The sequence below is a fragment of the Adiantum capillus-veneris genome, chromosome 13 (genome assembly GCF_014529385.1).
Source record: "Adiantum capillus-veneris isolate H3 chromosome 13, ASM1452938v2, whole genome shotgun sequence".
Lineage (NCBI taxonomy): Eukaryota > Viridiplantae > Streptophyta > Polypodiopsida > Polypodiales > Pteridaceae > Adiantum > Adiantum capillus-veneris.
Genome location: NC_140943.1, coordinates 65,598,319 through 65,620,478, shown reverse-complemented (window position 1 = coordinate 65,620,478; position 22,160 = coordinate 65,598,319). Strand labels below are relative to the sequence as shown.

The following is a 22,160-nucleotide window of genomic DNA, read 5'->3' as shown; positions in this document are numbered from 1 at the left end:
TCTTCACAGCTACGGTTGAGTGTGTATGGCTCAGACGCCTTATGGCTGATTTGGGTGTTGGACAGGACACTGCCAACACTATCTACACTGACAGTCAGAGCGCATTGGCAGTTGCGAGGAACCCAGTTTTTCATGCTCGCACAAAGCACATTGAGGTGCATTACCACTATGTCAGGGAGAGGCTCTCAGCAGGAGAGATCAGCTTGGCTTATGTGCCAACACAGGACAACCTTGCAGATCTTTTCACAAAGGCATTGTCTCGTGAGAAGCTTGAAGCTTTCCGCAAAGCTTTGGGCTTACTCCCCTTTGTGGACTGATCCTGTCCTCAGGGCATGGCACTTCCCTTTACTCATGTGCCAGCTTTCGTTCACCGCATCACTCCAGGGGGGATTTGTTACCATATACATGTGGTAGTGATGTGTGTGAACACACTAGGACCGCCGGGGCATTTTTTCCCTCTTTAGGAGGTTTTTCCCCCCGTGCATTGTATATACGCCCATCACTCTAGGGCTATCCATCTTTCCATTGCACACTAAGTAACACACTCTATTGTGTGCCTTGAGCTTCCTTCGTCTTCTCCAAGCTGTGTGTTTCTCTGCAACCCTAATTCCAACATATACATGGACTGCTAAGGAGAACAATGCTTTCGAAAAGCTTATCTCTCAACCTGTGCTTACACTACCGGATCTCTGAAAGCCATTTGAGGTTCAATGTGATGCTTGTGGTGATTGCCTTGGAGCTGTTTTGCTCCAAGAAGGACACGCCATAGACTATGAGAGTCGAAGGCTCGACCCTGTTGAGCAAGCTCTAGGCATATACGAAAAAGAACTCCTTGCAGTTCTACATGCCTTGGACTCATGGAAGCACTATTTATTGGGGACTCCTTTCATTCTGCGAACGGATCACCAAAGTCTTAAGTACTTCATGACGCAGACCAAGCTCTCCGACAAACAAATGAGGTGGGCAAATTTCCTTTCGTAATTTCATTTTCATATTGCTCACATTGCTGGCAAGCATAATCAAGTAGCTGATGCACTCTCAAGACGGCCGAGAGTGAATGCGGTTTCCATAGCAACTCACAATGATCTATCTTCAATGATAGATGAGTACGCTATTGATCCCGATTTTAGAGATGTGATTTCTGCCCTTGCATTAGGGAAGAAAGAAGAACCATTTACTTTACAAAATGGTTATCTTCTCTATGGCAATAGACTATGCGTTACTACCAAGCGCCAAATGGACTAGTCATCCATTGTGGAATGATGTCGTAGGGTAACATAGGGATCCTCTACCCGCTAAGAAAAGGACTCATGAATATGCTTTATGTTCTCTACACCATAGTCGAGGACGACTATGATTTCAAGAGAGAGGTAATGTCATAATAATCAATATCTAATTCTCCTAAATGATTTCTCATGTTAAACTGATCATTTAATATGGGGAAGTGCCAGGGGAGAAAAAGCTAGAATATTGGTTAAGCTAGCAGACCGGCCACAGTAGGGATCCAAAGGAGGGAAAATAGGGATCCAAAGGGGGGGCCATCTGCAAAAGAGCCATGTGCAACAATGGGCTAAAAAGATCCTAAGGTTCAGCCCATTAAGACTTCCAAAATGCTAAGGTTCCAAAATTCAAAGGTTGTGTCCAAAGGTCAACCCTAGGGGAAATTGGATGCTTTGTGTGTGACCAAAAAGTCTTTTCAAATCCCTACATAGGAGGGGGCGAGCCTTGGGAGTAGGGGATGAGGGAGAAAGTCACACACACACACACACAGGCTCCCTTTACACAAAGGGAATTAGGGACACATGTCAGCTCCCTAGTCTAGATGCCCACAAGGTGTGCCCAATTCCTATTGGATGGCCTTGGAGGTGGACCAATGAGAATTAGGCTAGAGTAAATCTAGTTTAAGTAATTTAAAAACACTTAATAAAAGAATCAATGAGAATTAAGTCTCCTAGATGACTATTGGACAGTCTCCCAAGGGGTCCAATGAGCATTCAGCAGCCCAATGGCTTGTCTGATTCCTATTGGCCAGGAGGCAAAGGGGTCCAATGAGAGTCTAGTTTAATTATTAAATTACCTAAAGCTCTCACAAAGGGGGAAAGGGGGACACATGTCAAAAGGCTATCACTTATGCTGCTTAATAATCATTGGCTTGACTTGGGGAGGGCCAATGGGGAGATAGCAAGAGAAAATAGCAAGAGGGCTCGCCCAAGGGAGAGAGGGGGCTGATTTTTGCAAGGCATTATCACACACACACTCACACACAGTCTATGTGTGAAGCAAAGAAGACTATCTCTTCCCAAGCTTTAATGGAGAGCTCATCACCTACTCCAAGCTTGTGAGATAGAAGCCTACATCGACACACTCTTGGCATGTGGATGCAAATCCAACCAAGAGCCAAGCTTCAATGCATGCTCATCTCCTCTACCAAGCTAATTACTAAGCTAAGCTATGCTAATATGAGTGATTACGTGAGGAGATGTACATCTTTCTCGTAAGATACTCCTTCTTCCTCTCAATCTACTCTCATACCCTGCTAGCTCTCACCATCTTCGAAGGTGTGTGAGGTCCTTGTTCTGAGACCGGGGGTAATTTAAATTGTGTTTGCTAAGTGTTTTGCTTAGTGCATGAAGCTTTCATCTTCATTGCACTAGCTAGTCTTGAAGGAACACAAAGAATTGTATTGTACAATGTCTCTCTTGATGGGAGAAACCATAATACAAAGCCTTTTGGAGGGGGGACCGGCTCCATGCAAATCCGGTCCTCAACTGTTGTCAATAGCTTAATTTCTCTCTCTTTTGAAAGTATTGTTGATGCTATCTAACTAGGTGTTATGCTTTTTGTTGCTCTCTCCACCCAAGCACTCTTGTAATTCTCATTAGGAATCTATTCTAATGAAATGCCCACTATGTTCATGCTAATTTCCGCGACACACAAGTTATTAGGCCATTAAATGTTACACTTGTGAGACGGTTGTTTGAAATAGTTAGCGACTCTAGGCTGCTGCAGTTTGAGAGGGTGGGCGGGATGGTGCCGGACAAGGGCCCAGATGCAAGTAATTGATTCGCCAGCATGAGACCACTAAAGGAATGCTGCCTGTGATGTAAAGAGGTTGATTGTGAGGAGAGCGAGCTACTCTAAGCTGCAGTTTGCCAAGGTGGATAGAATTGTGCCGTGCCGTTGAAAAGGTGAGAACCAGCAACCACAGTTGGCTTGTCGCTGAGCAGATGTCAGGTCTTCTCCCTCAATGAAATGAGATTGGCCCACTCCTTCCTACAGGTAAGGCAAGACGGGCAGTGGCTTTTCTGTTCACAAAATTATGATATCTAATGTGACAAGGTTAAACCATCCAAGGGCACTGCCCCATACAATTCATTATCTGCAAGCAGCAACTTCTTGAGAGAAGGACCACAAAAGAAGGGCAGGATGCTTTCTGTGGTATGGGATAAAAAGTAAGTTAATTTTAGTCTAACAAGAGAGAAGAGAGCAGCTCCCTTCCGTCCAAATTAACAGGATAAGATATCAATGAAAGAGCTCCCTTCAGTCCAAATTAACATAATAAGACATCAATGAAAGAGCTCCTTCAATCCGAAGTAACATGATAAGGCATCAGGAGCTTCCTTCAGTCCAAAGAAAAGTAGCTCTCAAACCAAAGGAAAGCTTTCTTGCCAGCTTCCTTCAGTCCAAAGGATACTAAATAGCTTAGCTCCCTTCAGTCCGAAGTAACATGATAAGACATCAAAAGCTTCCTTCAGTCCAAAGAAAAGTAGCTCCCAAACCAAAGGAAAGCTTTCTTGCCAGCTTCCTTCGGTCCAAAGGATACTAAATAGCTTAGCTCCCTTCAATTTAAGGTGAGGTGGCTTCCTAGCCTAGGGTAGTTCTCTCCCGTCCAAGGAGAAAGAGTTCCCTTCAGTCCAAAGTTTATTTTAGTTCAAAGCTCCCTTCAATCCAAAGAAAGTATAATGAAATATTTTCCTTACCACAAAAAGCTTTCGGTGTCGCATAACCACCTCACCGGCACCATCTAGCTCGTTGCCGCTGAGATCAACCCACGATAGATACCTGGAGTTCCCAAGTGTAGGCAGTATTGTGCCCGACAATGAATTGTTGTTGAGATGCAAAAAATTGATTCTTGGCATAAGCCCCAGCTCTGGCGAAATGTAACTTGTGAGACGGTTGTTTGAATTTGAAATAGTTAGCCACTTTAGGCTGCTGTAGTTTGAGAGGGTGGGCGGGATGGTGCCGTTGATAAGGTTGAGGTTGAGCGCCAGTAGCCATAATTGCCTTGTTGCGCCGCGGATGTCAACGGGGATTTCCTGTTCAATAAAGTTGCCCTACATAACCATCTCTCTCATGTTAGGCATAGCCGGTAGCGGTGTCGGGAAGGCGCAAGTCATAAAGTTGCAACTGACATCTATTGCAGCAAGGCTGCTGCAGCTCTCCAAGGGCACCACCCCAGACAAATCATTGTCTGCTAATAGCAATCTGCGGAGCAAAGGACCACAAATCTTGCCAAGAATACTTCCTGTGAAGGCATTTGCACTGAGGTCAAGTACCCTTAACCTACTGGAGTTGGGGAGGGATGCAGGAAGAGGCCCCGTGAACTTGTTGAAGCTCAATACAAGCTTATGCAGATCCGGCAATTGGGATTATCTTGTTTCTTCTTGTTGCCGAAAGATCCAGCTTCTTAAGCTGGTGTAAAAAATCCCCAAAATCGGGTAGTATTGCGCCTGCGAGATTGTTTTTGGAGACGGAAAAGCACCTCTAGGCTTACTAGCTGGTTGAAGATGGGGGGAATATTTCCAGGAGTTCAAGGAGATGTTGACATGGCACAAGCTTTGGCAGGAGCTGAGGGATGTGGGAATTGGGCCTGTTATAAAATTTTTAGAGAGATCTAACAGAGTTAGGTCTGAGCAACTACCAGCTATGGCAGTTGTGATGTTCAAGGTAGATAATATGAAGGCTTTAAGAGGTATTTCGCCAGTTCCTTGATTAAAGGAAATGTTAAGATGTTTAAGTGTCCTGCATTGGTCGATACCCATCGGGAGGCTGCCTGAAAGGCTGTTGTTTGAAATGTTAAGCCATGAAAGAAAGGACGCCGCAATGGAGGAGAGAGCGCCAGAGAAGTTGTTGTGCGAAAGCCTTGTCAAGCACGCAATCAAACCCTTCCCTTCCCCAAGATTACAAATCCACTCCTTGTCGTACTGCGCCTGTTCTGCCTCCGCCATTAAAAGAAAATAACAGCTTGATGAACCGAACCCGGGTGGGGTACTTTTTAATGTTGATCGTTGATTTCTGTCAACAATTTGATGATGAATCATCGAACCCACTCTGCGAAGCTACCATACCAGTTATCGTGAAAGTGGAATGCTCATAGAACTACTCTACTGGGTTTCTCCATCTTTTGAGATAGATCATCTAACCTATAGGTTAGGTGGTTTGCGGGAGGGGATGAATTGGCCTTTAGTCGACTCGACTTTTAGCGTGCGCAAGAAATCCCGCGGAATTCCTCAGTCACCTTGTTTCAGTGGCTAGTCACCTTGTTTCAGTGGCTGGTCGCACACAGAGCTACAACAGTTGGGAGCTGGCTAGTGCATAGTGGTCTCTCGGCCGCATGTGCAGCTTGTGACCATCTTGTGGAGAGTCAGCGTCATTGTCTTTGGGACTGTCCTTTGGCACAGCAGGTGTGGCTTCGTGTTCTTCGGCTGATGCATGCTCTCTCCATGGCTCGACAGTACACTTGGGGAGCTGCGGCTTGGTCCACCCTCACGGGCCCGGCACTTTAGTTTGAGCTATCTTCCACCAGCATGATGATAGTGATGCAGGGGGGGCGACCTACACTCCAGCCTGCCACACAGAGCTTACTCCACAGGAGTGGTGCAATGAGAGAGAGAGGAGTGTTGGGAGCTCATCAGTGGCTTGACACTCTGGTTCATCTGGTGGGCCCGTTGCTTCCGCATCTTTGAGGCTCGCCCTGTGCCAACAGCAGAGACTGTTCGCGATCTTTGGCTAGAGCTAATCCACACTCTCAGAGGACAGCTCGAGAGACTACAGGGCAGCTCCGACCGCATGCGGGGCAAAGAGGCTTTCCTTCGACTCTGGCGTCCTGGGCCTTTCTACACCATGGTCCAGGGTGTACTCCGATGGCGTTACCGACCACCTGTGTGGCTTTTCCCTCCTCCCATCTCTTGATTTAGCCCCATTGTACATATGGTGTTTTTTCATTGGGAGAGTCTCCCCATCATGGTTGTTGTAGCCCTCTCTTGAAGAGGTGGTTGTAGCCCTATGGGCAGTTTCATTAACTAATAGAAGGGTCTTTTTCTTGGAAAAAAAAATACCTCGACTTTTCATTCACACGTAGGCTTCAAATCTCACTTCCTCACTCAACACCAGATTGGCCCCGACGTCTGGCACGCCTTGCGGTATTTCTTTATTATTAACAAGAGGAAAATTACAAAGATAGGGATTTCTAGAATTTATAACCCGTTATCTACTGATTTGACCTGTTCTGATAGGACTTTGGCAGCATAACGGTACTATTTCAAGCTTTGAACAATCTTTCAGGTGGGGAAACGCTTTCATTGATCAAAACCCTCTCAAAGAAGCCCGAAACAGTCAATTTCGGACTGCTGTAATCTCTGGATATGACCTGTTTTCCGACCTGTTTTCAACTCTAAACAATCCCTGTACTGCCCCCTGTATGTTGCCCGCCATTCTGGCAGTAATCTGAGTGCAAAACAGTCCAAATTCAGCACTGATTCAGAGCTGATATCAGTGCTGAATCAGAGAGGTTATTACCCTCTTGCGTTTCTTCTTTGGAGTAGCAGTTAGCTATTCCTGTTCTTGATCTATGAGGCCCTTGCCTCGACATTCTAGCATCGAAACCACACAGCTGTACATTATGTCAAATGATTAGCCCTCTAGTGGGGCATTACCACTATATAATAGAGGTAGAGGTGACCTAAAGGGAGCAAGCTCAACCTCCAGTGCATAGAGAGCAGGGAAAGGGAGCAGTCAATAGCTTTCGTACCTGTTGCAATCCACCACACTCGCAAAAAGAGCCTAGCTCTTGATTTTAACGCTCTCTGTCACTCTCAAGCTGGAAAGTACCAAAAAATGTGCCAAGTGGCACTCATGCATGGTTTTCCCGCTTTGTACCTACCGGTCTAAAAATATCTCAACTGATTGTTGAGTTGACTGAGCGGTAGAGTAATAAAATGTTCCTCTTGTCATTCCGGAGCTAATGCCACGAGTCCAAAAATAGTAACTCCCTGAATTTTAGGGATCACTTCCATTGCAATCCCTCGAGTCTTTTGACCATCTTTCACACTGTGACCGCTTCTAAAAATGCAATGTGGCACAGATACAGTGACTTCAAGTCGGTGTCCACTCACAGGAGTGCACTTTCATGTCCGGTCAGACATTCTATCTTGCACCTTTTCTATTGGCCAAGCATATGGTCCTGATCCACTGTCAATCTACTTCTTTAGTGCCAATTCTCAGGTTAAGACAAACCATTAGTCCAATGTCCCAATGGCCGTCTTCTCTGGCCATGTAACGGTCCAAGCTTAATCCAAGAAAATTGAGGGAAAACAACAGCAGCAAAAGAAGGAGAAAAATATATAGCTATATATGTAAATAGAGAAAGCAATCGCAAAAAATCACCATCTGGTGACATACCCCCCTCTTGAAAGAAGCAAGCGACCTCGATTGCAAGCCACACATGCTAACGGATGACACCGGACGATAACAAGATTCCTCGGGTTATTTGTGTCATTGCAGGTATCTCTTGCTGACAAATGACACTGGGCGATGATAGGAATTCCCTACTACCATTTGTGCCATTGCAAGTTAAAGCCTCACATAAATGTAGTCAAATATGCTTACTTGGAGCCTTTCATATACATGCTTCCGGATGCAACACAGTGCCACAACATGTATAACCATTGTATTGAAGTGTAACAAATACAACTTCAAAACACTAGAATTTCATTCGATGACAACACATGTCAAGTCTAATTCTGTACATTATCAAACGAAGTGCACCATACAATTGTACAATACATAATGTACATTGCTTCAAAAAGCATTTCATGTCACTGTAGATTTCAATTGGAAAGCCTCTTTGTAAGGTTGCAACAACTGAAGCGAATCGGCCAGTTCAACCTCGTCCATCCCTTTGGAATCCATTCGTGAATAGTTCTTGAACTTCACCAAAAATCGTCTTGCAACTTGACCTTTGACTCTCCTATCTTTGTAGGCTGAGAATTTGATAAGGAATTAGAATTTCATCTAATTCCTCGACTTCACGCTGTTCTTCTTGAACCATCTCTTCTCCTTCCTCTTTCTCAGTCGTGCCTTTTCAAAACGCAGCAAGACTCAATCGTTCTCTTTAAAGAAGAGCTCTCGACGATGTTGTTAGCAGCTCTTTTCTGTTTAGCTTGTGACTTTTCTAAGGCATACTTGACCTTTTTGTAAGCTTCTTGCCATCCTTCCACATAACGATCCGCTTCAAATATCTTGTTCTTTGTTTGCAAAATGGGAGGCATTTTCTTTCCACCTTCAACTATTTCAAAAGGTGCTTTGCCAGTAGAGGAATGCACTGTATTGTTGTAAGCATACTCTACCAGCGGTAAGTAATGCTCCCAAGATGCCTTATGCTCTGAAACATAGCACTTCAGCAGATCCAAGAAGTAGAGTGCGCTTCTTCAGACTATCCATCTGTTTGTGGATGAAAAGAAGACGAGAACTTTAGAGTAGTGCCCATGTTCTTAAACAATGATTTCCAAAACAAGCTAGTCATTCTTGGGTCTCTGTGACTGTGGCATTCCATGGTACTTGAAGATTTCTGCATGAATATCTTAACCACGTGTTTTGGCTCAATCTTCTTTCTGACGGGAATGAAATGTGCTTGCTTGTTGAATCTGCAAATGATTGTCCAGATTCCATCATTCCCTGTAGTTATTCTTGGAAGATAAAAAATGAAGTCCATGGCAATACTTTCCCATGGCCTCTCTCGAATAGGCAGCGGTTGCAATAAGCCTGGTGCCTTTTGTCTGTCAAACTTGACCTTTTGGCATATTAGGCAAGATCTGACATATGCATCCACATTTGATCTCAAAACTGGCCAATAAAAGAAAGTTTCTACCGCTTTGACAGTAGCATCAGTGCCACGATGTCTAGCATACAGTGGAGCATGACTTTCAAGCATAACTTTTGGCCTTAGTGGCTCTGTAACGCATAGTCGGCCATGCATCATGATAAAGCCATCTTTAAGAACGTAATGATCATGATGTTGTCCGTGATCAGCTGTTCATATTTTCTAGAAAGATCTTCATTAGTTGCATACTGCTCTTTCATATCATCAAGTTCCCGATGCTAAGAAATTGAAACAGCATCAATAACCACATTTTTCTTGCCTTTGACATGCACTATCTGAAAATGGAACATTGACAGAAAATTTGCCCAGCGCATGTGTTTTTGTGATGTGTGAGAAAGTATCTGAGAGTCTGGTGATCCGTTCGCACTACAAAGTCAACCCCAAGCAAATAGTGCTTCCAAGTGAAAAGTGCATGGATTACAGCCAACAATTCTTTCTCATAAACCTGATAAGTCTTTTCAGTGTCAGAGAGTACACTACTCTGATATGCCACAACTCGGCCATTCTGCATCAAGACATCACCAATGCTGTTTCCACATGCATCACACTGCACTACAAATGACTTAGACAGATCTGGCAAAACAAGCATTGGATATGTAGTCATTTTGATTTTCAGGCATCTAAATGCTGATTTCTCTTTGTCAGTCCACTGCCACTCGACGGTCTGTGCTCCTCTTCATTCCTTGAAAAGATAATCATATCATCAAAGAATGTGCCTACAAAGGTTCTGTGTGGACGAAAGATTCTGTCCATCATTTTGTTAAATGTGGCAGGAGCATTGGTCAATCTAAACGGCATCACTAAGAATTCGTAGAGACCAAAGGTAGTTCTAAAAGCAGTCTTATGAATAAAGCAGTCTTGTGAATATCGTCGGGCCTTATTCTAATCAGATGGTATCCACTTTTCAAATCTATCCTGCTAAATATTCCCGCTCCCTGCAATCGATCAAGAATGTCATCTATTCGAGGAATAGAAAACCTATTCTTGATTGTATTCTTGTTCAAGGCTCCGTAGTCTATACACATTCACTAAGAACCGTCCCTCTTCTGAACTAATAACACAGGGCTGAATTAAACCCTTCTCTAATAGCTCATTAACCTGCGTCATTATCTCTTTCTGCTGTGCTGTACTAACCCTGTACGGTGGTCTATTGGGCGGACTAGGCCTTGGGACGAGATCTTAAGTAGGATCTTCAGGCCTCTCAGGGAGTAACTCTCCTGGGAAGGAATTTGAAAAACCATAACTGAATTTATCCAAGAAAGTCCTACTTTCATCTAGTGCAGACAAATCATTTTCAACTTCATTAACTTGCTTTACAAAAACCAAGTATGCAAAAAGATGACTTTTCAATACTGAAGTAATAGCACAAGCAGAAACTATTGGGACACTCCCCTTTTAGCTTTACATCCGGGGTGTGAGTCTTGCCTCTATGTACAAGAGTGATTGTTCTGTTGAAGACATCCAAAACAACATGCTTCCTGTGGCACCAAGGTATGCCTAACAGAACATCATAGCCTTCCAAAGGCATAACATGAAACTCCTCTGTGTCCACATAACTCTGAATGTGTAAAGGGAGTTTTCCAAGTATGGGGGTGACAGGTTCAGAATGCCCAGGGCATGCCAAATCAGCCTGTCCAACTGGTCCCATTTCTTCAGGACGTATTCCTAGCTTGGCTGCCAATGTCGGTGTAATAAAAGCTCCAGGATTAAGGAAAATAAGTACTGTAGAATCTCTGATCTTGCCCCAAGCTCTGCATGACTCTGAAGCATCAATACATGGCTGATCACCAACCATGCCAGGTACTAAACCTACACTCGACATTGTCTTCTTCTTTGGCGGTGCATCTTTATCCTCCGCATCCTTATGCTGTTGCTGTGGACACTTTGAAGCAATATGCCCTTTTTCTTCGCAAATGAAGCATTTTCCAGCTTTCATTAGAGCCTTTCTTTCTTCATATGACTTTCCAAGTAAAGGCCTCTTCTGTCTGAAGAGTTTCTGACGCTGTTCCTGAAAGGTCTTCTTTCCTTAAAAGATCTTTGCTGCTTGTATCTTGTTTGCCCTGTGGCTCCTTGGCAGTACTCTTGAATCCACCTGACCTCCTTGCAAAAGTGCATTAGCCATGTTTGCATTCTCAATCATCTGAGTCATGTTTGCAACATTGGTCTTAATGCAGTAGTCTCTAATTTCTTTGGGAAAACCACAACAGTATTTCTCAATCTGCTCTGATAGTTGCACTTTCCTGTATGAAGTAACTTGTAAGAGTGCATCCCAAAATTTCTTTGATACTCTTCTAGATTTGCACAATTTGCTGCATCCAGCTTGTGCCGTGCTGTCATGACATCTACTGCGAATGTGTTTGTCAGTCAAGCAAATGAGAATTGCTGTTTGAACTGGACCCAAGTAGCACATGCTAATCCTTGCATTAAGGGTGAGGTCCGTTGTAAAGCATTACCCCTGAAAAACGTTGTTGCCTTCGGCACCTTAGGAGACTGAAATTGTAACAAACTTGGACACTCCAAGTCAAGATTCTACCGCGAGATGAGAGAGAATCACTTAAAATAATTCACAACTTTAAAATCACAATTTAATTTGGTCGACACGGCCTGGCGCAGTTCCGTGCCAAGAGAGATTGGCTCCAAAGACTGGCACCCCTTTCGGTATTTCTTTTATATTAATCATTGAGCAAAGTACAACTCTCGCAGGAACCTCTGCTCTCAGACTCACAACTTTAAAATCACAGTTCAATTTGGTCGACACGGCCCGGCGTAGTTCGTGCCAAGAGAGATTGGCCCCAAAGACTAGCGCCCCTTTTGGTATTTCTTTTATATTAATCTTTGAGCAAAGTACAACTCTTGCAGGAACCTCTGCTCTCAGACTCTGCGTCCAGATGCTCTCAAGAGTGAGGCCCTGAGGGCTCTTTTATTCTTACAAGGGTTACCAAAAGCAAAGCCCCAAAAGCAATTAAACTCAAAAGCATTCAAGCTTTAAAAGCTTTTAAAATAAAGCAATTGCTCCAAAAGCAACTGATCCCAAAGAGCTTTAAAAAAAAAAGCATCATCGTGATTTGTGAAAATTGATACAGCATGTCAGCGTGATTTCCGGCCCTGCCACGTCAGCACCATACGGACTGCCACGTCAGCAATGCAGCGCAATTTCCGGAAACTGTCCCCTGCTGCGTGTGTGTCTAGGCATGCCATGTCACCAGTTTGTGACAGAAATTACCTCCAGAGTATGCGACATCGAAGTGTTGAATAAAAGTCAAAGCTTTCAACTTGTCCTGCATACCACTAAAAGTCTCGCCCACCTTCCTTATAGTCCTTAGCCTTTACGCTCTGAGGTGTCAAGTGATCGTAGACTGGTGGTAGTAAGAATGGCAAATCCTTAGGCATCTTCTTCTCTCCACTGACCTCACTAGTCTTTGCTGCCAAATGCTCAGTGGGCTGAGGAATTTCAGCCATGCTAACAGGTGGTGCATGCATCAAAACTGGACTGTAGAAGGTCTGATGTCCTGGCTGTACACCGATGTTGGCATAAAGAGGGTTCGCTGCCTCAGTAGGCGACATTCCCGGTGACCCTCTTGGCATGAATCCTGGAAAACTAGTGGGTTGCCTTGCCATGGCCTGAAAAATTGACCCACCACCAAAGTATCCAGGTTGGGCAGCAATCTAAGTAGAAATGGTCGGCATAAGCAATTGTGCATTAATCCCTTGACCATTCACTGCTGGGTCTTGTGCCTGTGTAGCTTCTTACACTGGACCTGTTGCCACTGTTGGTGTCTTCTCAACATACTCTACAATAGGAGGAATCTATTCTTTCAATCTGTCTGTGGCATGATGAGACGATTCAACTTGTGAATCCTCTTTGTGTGATTTCATTAACTTCTTCATTCTGGGACTCTTGACAAGCTGTTCAAATGTGCCAACCATGCTCATGAGTTGTGCAGTAAACAGATCTTCCTATTCTTGCTCTTCAAGAGTCATATTAGGCTGTGGCACACGCTCTGTCAAGGCAGATGCTAACACCTGTGCACTTGCCATCTACGAGTTGAAGAGGAATACTCTACATATGGTTCTCTCCTCAACCATATGAACTAGCACGTGGACTTGACTAATAAGAATGGATCAAGGAAATGCATCATTAATGGCACACATTGTTTCCATGACAAGCATTTGAGCTCCAGGGATGGTGTTTATTTTTATATATTTAAAGCTTACACATCTACAAAATAATCTAGAAGATTACACTGAGTGCATGTTGAGGATTTAGTCTACATAGAATATTTTCATGAAATAGAGATATGATGTACCTTAATAACTCATTGAGTATGAAAATAGCTTCCCTCACTTTCTTGTCCCTGCACCTGCACATACTTAAGAGGAAAAAGGAACTACAATTTCAAAAGATTAAGATAAGATACTATTTTAGTCATACACAATATGAGGGACAACATAAACACTGAAGAATTACCTATAACATCTTGTGCCAATTGTGAGACTTCAGTCCAGAGGAAGCTTGCCTTTTCCTTTATCTACCATAGCTGCAACTCTGGCTGAAGCAAGTCTTAAGGTATTCAAAGAAAGATTAGCGTAATCTTTCACCTGTAAACTGTCTATGTGTATATCCTGTTCACCCAAGACTGTCTTTGTTAGACTCTTTAAGGAAAGAGTTCAAATCCCGTCCATGGAACCATAAAACCGGTCTATGGTCTCATAAAACGGTGATTCTATCAACTAAATACGTGGACTTTTCATTCACACACAGACTTCAAATCTCACTTCCTCATTCAACACCAGATTGGCCCCGAACTCCGGCGCCCCGTGCGGTATTTTTTTATTATTAACAAGAGGAAAATTACAAAGATAGGGATTTCCAGAATTCAGAACCTGTTATTTGCTGATTTTCACCTGTTCTGACTGGACTTTGGCAACATAACGGTTCTATTGCAAGCTTTAAACAATATCTCAGGTGGGGAAACGCTTTCATTGATCAAAACCCACTCAAAGGAGCCCGAAACAGTCAATTTCAGACTGCTATAATCTCTGGTTATGACCTGTTTTCAACTCTAAACAATCCCTGTACTGTCCCCTGTATCTTGGGCCATGTTCTGAGTGCAAAACAGTCCAAATTGAGCACTGATATAGAGCTGAAATTAGTGCCTAATCAGAGAGGTTATTTCTCTCTTGCGTTCCTGCTTTGGAGTAGCAGTTAGCTACTCCTGCTCCTAATCAATGAGGCTCTTGCCTCGGAATTCTAGCATTGAAAACACACAGCTGTACATTATGTCAAATGATTAGCCCTCTAGTGGGGCATTACCACTATATAATAGAGGTAGAGGTGACCTAGAGGGAGCAAGCTCAACCTCCAGTGCATAGAGAACAGGGAAACGGAGCAGTCAATAGCTTTCGTACCTGTTGCAATCCACCACACTCGCAGAAAGAGCCCAGCGCTTGATTTTAACGCCCTCTCTCACTCTCAAACTGGCAAGTACCAAAAAAGTGCGAAGTGGCACTCATGCATGGTTTCCCGCTTTGCACCTACCGGTCTAAAAATATCTCAATCGGTTGCCGAGTTGACTTAGCGGCAGAGTAATAAAATGTTCCTCTTGTCATTCCGGAGGAATGCCATCGACCGAGATGCGTGAAAATTCACACTTGGTTTGCTTCGTATACAACTTTTCTGGCCTCAAAACACGCAAGATACGGCCTCACGCTGCCCCCTCTATCTGCAGCGTATACAGCAGCCAGCAGAATTTTAAACCATGGGCCGAGTACCTCAGCCACTGTGTCCACCAGGGGTACCATTCTAACGAAGGGAGTTGCCCCCCGCACTGAATAAGAAATTACTCCTCTGCCATGAATACCAATAAGACATGCTCCATGTACGAGAAGACCTCTCACCGATTGCATACGGAGGGGCTGCCATGTCCTTAGAGTGGCAGCTCTCCAGGACACCCTCATGCGATCATTGGCAGTGGAGAGGCAAAACAAAGACATACTGAACATCCATGTGACTGTCACTGTCCATCAACATTCCATACAGGAGAATCCGTGGAAAAGGACTTTAGATGATTCCCACCACCGGCTAGCATGTGCCCCCCTTGCCCTCCTCTCTTGCTAGTAGCGTCCCATACCACCCTATGCGAGAGTTGGGAGAACCTGTCAGGCTGGGCCATCGCGATCCCATGACCTCTAGTGGTTTTGTGCACGTTGCCATGTCGTGCATACGAGCAGGAAGGAGGTTCTAATACCAATCAATGGTGGTCCCTCGCCTGATCCATCTGCACACATGACATGACAAGCCAAACTCACACCTAGACACACAAAGTGAGTGGACATCAGGCTTACCTCCCAGCCATAGAGCCAATACGGGCTCACCCCTGTACTGCAAGGGCCGGTGTCCCTTACCACCAAGCCCACACCATAACGGGTGTATGGATAGAGCTGCCAAGGGCCAAGAGTCCAAGTGCGGTGATCACACAAGATGTCTCACCAATGAGGCTCAAGTCCTATTTATAGGACTTCATAACCAAACGGCCAGGTTCACACTGGCCGAACACAACTGTAGACGCCCATCCTGATGTTTGGGACGTAACAGTTAATGTGGCTTAGCTATGCAGATTGATGATGTGGTAGTCCGTGACGTGGCAAATCTACACTTGATGTGGCAGGTTTCCCTATGCAGGCTTCTCTTGAAATCCCAGCAGGGATTATTGGCTCTGTTGCTTTCAGGGCTAGTTTGTAAATAGTGGATGCTTTTAGTAGATTTTGGGGTCACCTGGGTCTATAAATTTAAGGCCAGGCCTCCAATTCAATTGTGCACAGATGTTGTAAGTGGGCTTACAGAACCATTGTAACTGCAATATGTCACTAGTATAAGAAGAAATACCGCAAGGGGCACCTGCTGAGGGTCGAGTGCTTGTGAGAGGGCACTTCGCTCCTCTGTGTCTTGATCCAAGTGTTATCTCCAAGTTCAGTTTGGTGTTTAAGTTCAGTTGTGGTATTGTTTGCAATGTTTCACCACCCCGTTCAGTTGGCCAGTGGGTTTCTTCTAATAACAATTACAAGTGCTTGACCCTTGAAGGAATGGCCCTATATAGCTTTGAAACGAAGTGCATGTATCTCGCGATCTCCCTACAAAAAATTGCAAACTTCTTCGATTGCCAATGCCCAACCCTAAGAAACCACATCCCTCAATTAGATTGATCGCTTGCCGGATAGGAACCTCCTAGTGAACCTTGCAAAGCTTAGGGCAAGATTCAAGACCGGGAGGTACCTATCCTATTTGATCCAGGATGAATTTTAATGCTTCACAATTGGTAGAGAGATTGGGCATTGATGGGTATGCCAAAGATAACTAAAATGAAGCACAGATGGCTAGTGGTTCCTGTTTCCCTTCCACTCCTTTAATCAGATCTCTTGAATTCCATGTTTAAGATTTGCAGGCCGAGTGGGATTTCTACAGTGGAGCTTTTAAAATCTCGAGACCAACAGATCACCATCAGACCGAAGAATTCAGAGATACATTTGGATATGAAAGATGTAATAGACAGACTGAATCCTTGATTGCAGGGATTGAAGATACTACAAACGGATTTTCATTTTGATTGTATGAAATGAATGAATGATGACATAGTAAGATTGATAGCATGCTTTCCATCATATTATGAGGTGCATGTGTCAAAACCCATCTGGCGAATAGTCTACCATCTAGCAGCCCTCATGAAGGGGTGCTTATTGCTACTGTTGTTACCAAATCTAAGTGTGAAAAGGGGATCTCTACTACCGTAAGATCAATGAAAGCTAATATTTTAAACACTTACTTTTTTGGAGCACAAGTGTTCAAGAACCGGGCTTTACTCCTGAAACTGGTAGACTTGAGGCACTGAGCTACATCTTAACTCTCACTATCAGGCTCTACCCAAGAACACCCTTTTTGGAAAAATTTACTAGTGTGCTTAATTGTGAGAGATCCAGCAAAATGCAGTCTGGGATTCTCTCTGAGAAATGTGTATTTGAGGCATAGGGAAGATAAAAGACAGCCTTTCTGATTTCTTTCTCACCTGTGTATATTGCAGAGTATCGATCGAAGACTTCGGGAGCTGATTTCAGGGGAAGTTCCTTTGAGGCTGCCAAAGGATCAACTGGACATGCTTGTGAGTTTTCTGTTTTGTAAAGAGTCTCTGTCTTGGATCCTTGGAAGATCTTTATTTGGTGAATTTTGAGTGTATTGCAGGAAGATCTTTGTTTGGTGCATTTTTAGTGTTCAATATGGTTAAGCTGGAAGTAGCTATTGCTTATTGATGTCACAGGGAACACAGAGTTTTAACAAGGCCTTGGTTTTTGAATGGAGCAGCTAATAACAAGAGGGACAAGGGTCATCACCATCTGTTTAGGCATGTTGCTGGGTTCGGGTCTGGCGAGAGTATGAAGTCCATCCAGGACTGCTGGCTGTGGAGAGCTACTAAGTATCGGCTGGTTGATCAGATTGACAAACCTGTAATTTGTAGGATAATGGATGAGCATCCTAGCATTATTTGTCCATTTCCCTAATTCTTGGTCAGTGACTAGGGTGAAGTCGTAACGTGGTAGCCGTCTGGCAACCTATGGCTGGAGTGAATCTTTAAGGGAGGCGCTTGCTTATTTGAGTACAGTACTACAAAACTCTGCCCCTCCCCCCCCCCCCCCTTGCTACGTTGATCCGACGGCCCAAAGCCCCCCGCCCGGCCGAAAACTCGCCCATGCCGTAGATCACATGAGTGACACCCCGTGTCACTTATAAACGAGGGCGGGGGGGAGGGGGGGATAACGACTTGTCAGAAATCATCTTTATCATGTGCTATCAAGGGGGATTGAAAAGTACACATGTTTGGTAATAAAACAACCCCATTCTCTCAAGAAACTTATCTGTTTTTTCCCAAAATGCAATTTAAAAACACCTTTTGTAAATGTAACCTTGTTAAAGTTTAAATTTTTGCCATATTAAATACCCCTTATTTTTGTAAATGTAACCTTGTTAAAGTTTAAAATTTTTGCCATATTAAATACCCCTTATTTTGAACTCGCGTGTTATACCTACCGAGTTTTTGGGTTAACATTTTTGAATGTGCACTTCCCAAGATTTTTCTTTGAAAAGAGCAGATCAGCAATGTAGCACAAATTGATATTAATTGTTTCATAATATTGTTGAGGGCCATTAGAATTTGTGATTAGCGATGTCCATGCTGATTGATTGTAGATCACTCAAGGCATGATGGAGCAAAACTTGGAAGTCACCATGAGGCCCTTCTTGTGCCTGAAGACATAAGCACAGATCTTTTGATTGTTTCATAATATTGTTGAGGGCCATTAGAATTTGTGATTAGCGATGTCCATGCTGATTGATTGTAGATCACTCAATGCATGATGGAGCAAAACTTGGAAGTCACCATGAGGCCCTTCTTGTGCCTGAAGACATAAGCACAGATCTTTTGACAGATTGATTCGATTGTGGTGCAAATTGATGCATGTAATGTATATTCTAGCAAACAGCAGTGTCATTATTACTAGACCTCAATTGGATTTTTCGATCAGAAAGTCGTACTTATCATCATCACATCTAGATAGATCATAACGTTTGTAGCCAATGGCCATAGCTTCATTCAAAAGCTTTGAGCTTGTGAGTGACCCATTAACTTTTACATTTCATTTCCCTTACCTTAACGTGCCTAAAGTTATTGGAAAGCTAAATGACTTTGGAGTCTTCTATAACACACTTTTGTACCATGATAGCTATGTGTTTTTTTTTATACTCAATGTTTTTTTCCATTAATTTATGACGTTCTCATTTTATCGTTCTTAGTGGTGTGTGACATTTGAGAAAAGTTTTAAAACATGAAAAATGAAAACATGAAGGCCGGATAGAATATTTAAAGATGAATATTCAAAACATGTAAGTCGAATGTCGGTAGAAAGTCAAAAGATAGTTTTACTATGTATGTAATAAAGTTTCCTAGAGTTAGTTATTGTAAGGCAGGTTCGGGAAAAATCATTTTCACAAACATACAAAAATCCCTCCAAGACAAATCTGAGCTGGAAATTTTACAATACTAGCCAATATTTTTGCAAAATCACACTATTTTCCATGTATTTTAAGCGGTATTTTAAGAGATGCATTGGAGGGGGATGAGTATGTATCCTCTTTATGAAGTTTATCAATAACATATATCTCTGTTGACATATATAGATAGAGTTTTTTATGAATATATCAAATGCCTACATCGACAACACAGTATTTGTAATTTCCATTTGCTGTCAATTAAAAGTTAACTTTTCATATTTTAAGAATCAAATCCTTTTCACATAAATCAACACAAGTTTATTTATACTCGCATACCAACCAATAATTCTTGTTTTTCCTCCGTCTTATTGTATTAGGATTGTTTGGGGCTTATCAATAAGGGAAATCCAGTCATGGTATATTGACATAGACTATACTAAAAAAAATACAAAACAGAAATTTACTACACAACAAAGTTAGCCATACTGTGTTTTCAAAGAGCCATCCAAAACTTTAAATGTATATTAGGGGTATGATATTTTATTTCACCTTAGCTCTTATAAGTGTCAAAAGGGGGTTATAATTACCATATACTATTCAGAAATAAGGAGTTTCTTAAGACTCACTACATGTAGGTGGTATGCCCTTTTCTATAAAGAGTGGAACTTTGGAGGTGACCCCCCGCCCCCCCCCCCCCAAAACCCCCCATCAAGAGAGTAGTTATCAATCACTTTTTGGCACGACTTGCAAAGGATGCAAGTTGACCATAGATCAATGGTTGCCATCATTAAGAGATTTCAGAGGTCATTTGGAGGGCCTTTTAGAAGAAAGAGAAAAAAGAGCTTCTCGAATGAGAGGAGAGCCAACCTTATGTAGAAAAATAGGTTGATATTTATAAAATTTTGAAAAAGTGTTACCCACTCATTTAATAATCCAACGATCGTTGAAAACAGTCACCTTTTCATTCAATGCAGATGTCCTTTTCATGAGCTAGATGCAACTCATTTAATATTGCTTTCATCATCATTGAAATGAAAAAAAAAAATCCATTCCCCAAAAAATCCTTTTCAGGGGCTCTTTGGCCTTTTCTTCGTTGGGTGTCAAAACAAGGCAAGTAAGCATCTATAAGCTTAGGTTTTGGGGCATTCTGGATACATTGGAAGTGTCAAGCTTCAAATTCTACCACTAGATGACGGTTTTGTGATTTTTGAGAAAAATTTAATGATGACAAAAGCAATTTTAAATGAGTCGTGTCCACTTCATGAAAAAGGCACTTGGATTGAATGAAATAGTGGCCGTTTTTAGAGATCGGTGGAAAGTTTGGTTCACTTTTAGGGTGTCTAATTTTCCTTTGGGACGTACTTGATAAGTACGAATGCATTTTAAGAGAACTTTCTAGAGTGAGAAATAGAATTTTTGACAAGGCCCTCTAAATGACCTCCACAATCTCCTAACGACATTGATTTAACCACTCCTCCAATGGCCATTGGATGCCAACTTTGCGTCAATTTACACATAATTTTTGCTTCCACCTCTTGTGAATACACATCATTGAGATAGGTTCCACATACAAAGGCTTCTGTCTGGCTCATTTGAACTTGACCTAAGTAACATATGCACGTTAGGAGGGGATCGATGCTTGGCAGTAGGAGGGTTGTGTGATACAAATTTGATTGTAAATTTGGGCCAAAAAGAAAATTCAAATGTCACCCATCCCTCAAATCTCAACCACCTAAATGTGAGACACCACCCTTACGAGCTCGATGCCTCAAGTAACCACTTCACCCTTGCACCTGTTTGGAAAAATATGCGAATCGGCTTGATATTATAAATGCAACTAGATCTACATTTGGGAAATTTTGTAAATTCAAGTATTCGTGCAACACTTTGTAATGAGGGGCACTGATCTATGGCTCTAATTTTTCTCGCGACTCCAAGTGATACTCGCCCTTGATCCCCTCTTGACCTACCCATGTCCTTATAGAGGGGAGGACAATTGCTAACAATGAGTGGAAGGGTCGAGGGACTACCCACATGGGAAGTCTCCTCCCTCGAGGTGCATTCTGCCATTATATAGCTATATAGATAGATTGTGTGTATAGACTTCTCAAGCTACAATTTAATTTAACAATAAATAGCCAATCTCTTAAATTTGGAGAGACTTGCAATGGCTAACTCAACGTAAACAATGAAAAACCCAAAGCTCTTTTATTTCAAACTATATCCTCGCCTCATGTAGTTCTTTCTTAAAACATTTGTATTCATGTGTAACTATAAAAGATTTTGAAGTGCATACGTACTGGGTACCCCCTAGGTACCTACGGGGTACTTCTAAAAGAAATTCATCAATTACAGTATTAGTAGGGACTAGGTACTTCTAAAATAAATTAGTTATTTAGATTATTCCCCTATCCCTCCTCTCCAACTAAGACTCCAACTACTAGGCTGCCCAACACTGCTCTCTCTTTTGGTTGTTTGTGATGATGAGCAATTTGTGGGACCCAGAGATGAGATCATGGAAAGGAAGCTCATTAAGAACTTTTATTGCTTTTGTCAAGAGACCATCACAATAGCCTTCACAATATTCTCTAACAAGCAATTTCATATCGCGAATTTCATAGCCCTTAACAAGAAATCTCATCATGAATTTAATATGTTGCAAACAATGTCCAATCTCATCGTAAAAGTGTCTTCTACCTAGCAACTAATCTCATTGTGAGTAGGCGTCCCCAATTTTAGTTTGGGGTGAATTAAAGAGAATGTCACTAGGTGCTGTCGAGGCTTTGAGGGAAAAGAGGGGTGGGGGGGCGCACGTGGTGGAGAGAGAGAGAGAGAGAGAGAGAGAGAGAGAGAGAGAGAGAGAGAGAAGAAGAAGAAGAGAATTTAAACGTCGTGGGAAATATCCGACGACCAGAGTTGGTCAAGGCCTGTTATGAGAGAGGGAGGGGTTACGTCAGTGCAGTA

The 22,160-nt window shown here is 42.8% G+C and overlaps 1 protein-coding gene and 1 pseudogene across 8 annotated transcripts in view; one reads left to right on the top strand and one right to left on the bottom strand.

Moving 5' to 3' along the window:
- The window catches only part of LOC147444167 (uncharacterized), an 84,287-nt gene extending 65,431 nt beyond the window's left edge, over positions 1–18,856 (top strand). For 2 of the 8 annotated variants that reach the window (XM_086526879.1, XM_086526875.1), the window contains 2 exons: positions 17,236–17,313; positions 18,548–18,856. In XM_086526879.1, the coding sequence (XP_086383005.1) occupies positions 17,236–17,313; positions 18,548–18,639 (170 nt within the window). In that variant the 3' untranslated portion in view covers positions 18,640–18,856. Of the gene's footprint in view, positions 1–17,235; positions 17,314–17,469; positions 18,060–18,395 lie in introns of those variants that run through there. The other 6 variants (XM_086526878.1, XM_086526874.1, XM_086526877.1 and 3 more) reach the window with 3 other exon arrangements.
- LOC147444168 (uncharacterized) lies at positions 6,616–12,778 on the bottom strand (annotated as a pseudogene).
- Positions 18,857–22,160: the final 3,304 nt, after the last annotated feature.